A 5,675-nucleotide genomic window follows, 5' to 3' on the forward strand; every position below is an offset into this window, starting at 1 on the left:
GTTATAATCAATCGAATAGTCAGAGGAATAATGGGAAGAATGGGAATTAGAGAAGGGGTAATAATTCAAAAGGCAATAATGGGCATAGAGGTGGAAATGGTAAAGGGCAGAATTGGAATTGGAACAATAAAGGAGTAAGTCATTGGAATTTAGAAAAGAACAGAAATTATGAGAAGTTTGCTAATGGGCAGGATTTGATTGGTAGTTAGGGGTTAAAGGAGAATAAAATGCAGGAGTATGTAATTAAAAAGGATAATAAAAGAAAGGAGGGTAATAAATGTCTTGTTAGTGTGACAAAAATAGGAGATAGCTTTAGTAATAAAAACAGTTTTGAAATTTTGGGAGAGATTGAAGAGGAAGTTTTGGATAAAATGGAAGAGGATGCTAAGAATGAGAAGTTAGTTATTCATCAGATTGAAGATTGTGGTAGTGCTGATATGGGTTCTAATGAAATTGTGAATAATAAAATGCTTCTGTCAATTAAGGGAGAGGGGGAGAAAAAAGGATATGAAAGTAATAAAATAAAGAAACGCAGGATGGTATCGGAAAACAATATCAGCAAGATGGACAGTTCTCAGGCATTTGAGGAGGTAAATGCCAAAAACTCTATTATTTCTCAATGATGTCTATAGGTGCTTGGAATGTTAGGGGTTTGAATAAATCTGTTAAGCAGAAAGAGGTTATTGATGTTATTAGGAGTAATAACCTTGGTATTTGTGTTGTGGTTGAATCTCATGTCAATGTCTTAAATCTTAAAAATGTTTGTGTTAAGACTTTTGGGCAGTGGGATTGGGTTTCTAATAATAATAGCTGTGAGGCTGGTACTAGAATTATAGTGGGGTGGAATCCTAGACTTTTTGATGTGATGATGATTTCTCAATCCAAACAGGTTATCCACTATTATGTTAAATTTTGTGATTCTGATGGTGGCATGTATTTGTCTTTTATATATGCTGCTTTGAATTACCTTGAAAGAAGATTGCTTTGGGATAATTTGAAGAAACATAGCTTGGTTGTTAAGAAGGAAGCTTGGGGTTTATTAGGTGATTTTAATGTTGCTTTAAAACCATCGGAATATTCTGAAGGCTGTTCTAAAACACCCAAAGGAGTTGAAGATTTTGTTGATTGTTTAAGTTTTATTGAAGTTGAGGACCTGAATTCTTATGGTTTTCAGTTTACATGGAACAAAACTCCTGCTGGGAATATGGGTCTTTTGAAGAAGCTTGATAGAGTTATGGTCAATTTGAAATTTATTTCTGACCATCCTCTTGCCCATGCTGTTTTTAAACCATATAGAAATTCGGATCATTGTCCTGCTATTTTAAATTTACCTGTTGATAAAGTGAAGTGGAAGCCTTCTTTTAGATTTGCTAATTTTATTTCTGAGAAGGAGGAGTTTCTTCCTTTGGTTAAGGAGGTTTGGGATAATAATATTGATGGTTTCTTTATGTTTAAAGTGACTCAAAAGTTGAAGATTCTCAAAAAACATTGCAGGGAGCTGTGTAATAAACATTGGGGTGCTGGGAAAAGAATTCAGAAGTTAAGAAAAGAGTTGGAATGTAAACAACAAGAAATTTACAGTAATCCTTTTGATTGCAAGATTAGGGAAGAGCATGCTAATATTCTCTTAGATTTTAATGTTGCTTGTAATGATGAAGAAAAACTTCATGCTCAGTGTGCTAAGATTAAATGGTTACAGGAAGGGGACAATAATTCTAAGTTCTTTCTTAGAATTGTAAAAAGCAGGGGTAATAGTAATCGTATTCAGATGGTTCTGAATGAAGATGGCAGATGGGTGAGTGGGAAGGCTATGAAAGATAAGTTTGTTTCTCATTTTAATAAGTTTTTGGGTTGTAAGGAAGATACTGATCTGTCGGGATTAAATGATGATGTTTTTCCTAAAAAATTGGATAGTAGGGTGGCTGTTAATATGATTAGAGTGGTTACTGATGAAGAAATTAAAGCTGCAATGTTTGATATAGATGACAATCGTGCCCCTGGCCCTGATGGGTATTCTTCAAAAAATTTTAAAAGTACTTGGTGCATTGTTGGTCCGGAGGTGTGTAAGGCTGTGAGAGAATTCTTTTGGACTGGAAAATTGTTGAAGGGGATCAATGCTACGAGATTAGTTCTGGTTCCTAAAGTGGAGGTTCCGAGGAAAGTTTCTGATTTTAGACCTATAGCTAGCTGTAATACTTTTTATAAGTGTATCAGTAAGATTATAGTGAACAGGATTAGAAATTGTTTGGGTGATATTGTTAGTAATAATCAGTCAGCTTTCATTCCTGGTAGATCTATCTTGGACAATATTCTCCTTGCTCAGGAGCTGATGGTGGGGTACAAAAAAAGAGGGGAGCTCCTAAATGTACTATAAAGATTGATATACAAAAGGCTTATGATACGGTGGATTGGAGTTTTCTTAATAGAATTTTGCAGGGATTTGGGTTTCATTCAGTCATGGTTAAATGGATTATGGCTTGTGTTTCTTCCTCGTGGTTCATGCTTAATTTTAATGGTGAAGATCATGGGTATTTTGAAGGAAAGAGAGGTCTTAGGCAGGGAGATCCTTTATCTCCTTACCTATTTACTATAGTTATGGAGGTGTTTAATATCATTATGGGTAAGCTTATTGAAGAATCTCAGAATTTTAAGTTCCATAGTAAGTGTATGGGCATTCGGTCAGAATTATAAGGGATGCTCTTGATGAATTCAAAAAGGTGTCAGGGCTGAAGGTGAGTACGGAAAAAAGTCAGATTTATTTTAGTTGTGTTAAGCCTAATATGAGAAGGATTATTTTGGGTATCCTTCTTTTTGATGTTGGGAGATTTCCGTTTAAATATTTGGGGGTTCCTATGTGTGTTACTAAGTTGTTTGAAAGAGATTGTAAAAAGTTGATTGAAAAGATTAAGATGAGAATTTTCAATTGGAAGAGTAAGACCTTATCGTTTGCTGGCAGGTTGCAACTCATTAACTCGGTCTTAACTTCTATTCACGTTTATTGGGCTTCGATTTTTAAAATTCCCATTGCTACTATTAATGAGATTGAAAAGATGTGCAGAAGTTTTTTATGGGCTAATGGTGAGATAGTCAAGGGGAAAGCTGAAGTCAAGTGGCAAGATATCTGCAAGCCTAAGGAGTATGGTGGACTGGGAATTAAGAATTTAAGGAGATGGAATGATGCTTTGCTTGCTAAACATGTTTGGAATGTGATTAATAACAAAAATTCCTTGTGGGTGCAGTGGGTGAGAATCAATTATATAGGAAGCAGGAATTTTTGGGATATTTTGCAGAAAAAAAGTATGAGATGGACATGGAAGAGGTTTTTGGAGATAAGAAAAACTGTTAGGCCTCATGTTGTTTCGTGTGTGGGAAATGGAGGGAACACTGCTTTATGGCATGATTGGTGGCATCCAATTGGTATTCTTTGTACAATTATTCCTAGAAGAGATTGGGTTAGTAATGGGCTTAGTGATTCATCTTTAGTTTGTGTTGTTCTTGATTTTGATACTTATTCCTGGCCGATTGAATGGGTTAATAAATTCCCCAGATTAACAGAAGCTCCCATGTTTTGCATTGATTCTAATATGAATGATGTTGTTGGATGGAGGGATAAGAAGGGTATATGTAGAAAATTCTCATGTAAACAGGTGTGGAGTGATTTAAATAACTTTGGAAACATAGTTCCTTGGCATGATATTGTTTGGTACAACAATTGTACCCCTCGCAATTCTTTTATACTGTGGATGGCTGTTCTGAATAGATTAAAAACACAGGATAGGGTTAGAGGTTGGGAAGTGGCTGGTAAATTGTTGTGTCCGTTCTGTGATTTGGTGCCTGATTCTCATAATCATTTATTCTTTAATTGAGATTATACCTCCAGAATTTGGGGGTATTTCTGCATTAAGGTGGGTTTTAATTTGTTGACGGAATAATGGAATGATCTGATCTTAAAGTTAAGTAGATTGCTTAATTTGAAGACTGGTGAGAATTTGATCATCAAATGTATGATTGCTAGCTGTGTTTCTCATATTTGGAGGGAGAGAAACTCTAGACTTTTTGGCTCTAGAAGAATTTCGGTTGAGGGGGTTATAGCTAGTATTGAAAATGAGATTCGTTTAAAGCTGTTGGGTTTAAGGAAAAGAGCTAAAATGGTCAATAATAAGGTTTATATGATATGGGGTATTTCGGGAATAGAGAATGTTAAATAATGGAGGTCGTTTTCTGGTTTAACAATTTGGTGATTGATTGGTTTTGTTTTTGGGTTTGGCAATGGTGGTAGATTATAAAGGAAGATATAATTAATGGAATTTGGTGGGGGTATTTTGGGAATAAATACTTATACAAAGGAATTGACGGAATATGTTACTGGTTGGAGAGTTTACTCTCAAATCATGTGACTTGTACCTATGGGATTTTCTATTTGGATATGATCTTAATTGAGATTACCCAAAGAGAGAATCCTAGACATGTTATTGATGCCATGTCTAGTATGAAACTTAATCTGATTCACTGGTGGTTTGGTGTTATTTTGTTGTGTTTCATTTTGTGTTTGTGGTGCAGAAAGGTATTGCAATGGATGGTGGTGGGCAATAGCTATAAGAAGATAGTGGATTTCCTGATGAAGACTTTAAGGAGGACGGAGAAAAAGGATTGTGACAGGAGATTTGGGAAAAGTTTTTTTGAGGGTTTTTTTTGTTATTTATGTTTTGAGATGTTTATTTGTGTTATCTTTTATTGGTTTTACCTTGTGTATTGTGTTATGTGGGTTATGGGTTTGAGGGGTTTTTTCTTAAAGGTTAGCTTATGGACTGAGGGTTTTTTTAAAGGCCTTACCCCTTGCTTTGGTTTTTTTGATGTTTGGGGTTTTGGTTGGTGCAAGGGGGTGAAGTTACCTTTTTTCCCTCTTTCAATAAGTCTTTGGGCTACCTTTAAGGATTTTAGGGATTTTTGGGTTTGTGAGTGGTTATTTCTTATTATTAGGAAGTGGTTTGGTAGTTGGTTATGGATAGGTTGGTTATATTTGTATTTTGTTTGACTTTTTGGTGTTTGTATTCTTTTATTCCTTTTAATAAAGTTTGCTGAGCTTTGGCTCTTTAAAAAAAAAAAAAGAATTATACAATGCTCATCAAACCTTGTGACAACCCGATATTTCAAGTCAATATAATGACCTAAAGACAACTATGATAATCTATTTTTGATATAATAAAAATAGTGCCAAAAATGAAATGTTCAAAAGTCTCAATTGGGTTGCATAAAATGATAGATGCTGTGACAACCTGAAATTTCCATTTGTGCGAACATTATCTATCCAATAGAAGCTAGTCCAGTTTCAGTGATTTTCATACATTTCCGAACAAGTTTGTGTACATTAGGGTTTACGTTTAAGGAGATATCAGGAGAGTGGATGCTCCTGGTTTTGTGAAATTTGAGCATTCCAAGTTTCATAATGTTACAGTCCTATTTCCAGAATAAAAATATTTTCTGCCAAAATATTTCAGAACTATAAATAGTTTTCATCCCAGATTGTGAGTCTACTTTTCTAGATGTGTTTCATTACTTGTTATATGCTTTATAACATCAATTACATGTTTAAAATGCAAGATCCGGGAGTTTACCGCCCAAGAACGTTCTTGGGGAGTAAACTCCAAATTGGAGCTTTAAGGCTACCTAGTCCC

General features: G+C 34.9%; 1 protein-coding gene across 1 annotated transcript; it reads left to right on the forward strand.

Moving 5' to 3' along the window:
• The first annotated feature begins 227 nt into the window (after positions 1 to 227).
• On the forward strand, positions 228 to 4,593 carry LOC111907126 (uncharacterized). The gene is made up of 7 exons (XM_023902920.2): positions 228 to 513; positions 633 to 2,365; positions 2,437 to 2,528; positions 2,684 to 3,801; positions 3,881 to 3,905; positions 4,016 to 4,163; positions 4,561 to 4,593. The coding sequence occupies exons 1-7, from the start codon at positions 228 to 230 to the stop codon at positions 4,591 to 4,593; spliced, it is 3,435 nt and encodes a 1,144-aa protein (XP_023758688.2).
• The last annotated feature ends 1,082 nt before the right edge of the window (positions 4,594 to 5,675 follow it).

Source organism: Lactuca sativa, chromosome 6 (assembly GCF_002870075.4).
Source record: "Lactuca sativa cultivar Salinas chromosome 6, Lsat_Salinas_v11, whole genome shotgun sequence".
In the NCBI taxonomy this organism is placed as follows: Eukaryota; Viridiplantae; Streptophyta; class Magnoliopsida; order Asterales; family Asteraceae; genus Lactuca; species Lactuca sativa.

Bases quoted from the DNA above. Each gene is read 5' to 3' on its own strand.
- LOC111907126 (XM_023902920.2), top strand. From the start codon at position 228: ATGCAGGAGTATGTAATTAAAAAGGATAATAAAAGAAAGGAGGGTAAT. The intron at 3,906-4,015 runs GTGGGTTTTAAT...TATGATTGCTAG, and splicing joins GGGGGTATTTCTGCATTAAG to CTGTGTTTCTCATATTTGGA. The intron at 4,164-4,560 runs GTTTATATGATA...TTTGTGGTGCAG, and splicing joins CTAAAATGGTCAATAATAAG to AAAGGTATTGCAATGGATGG.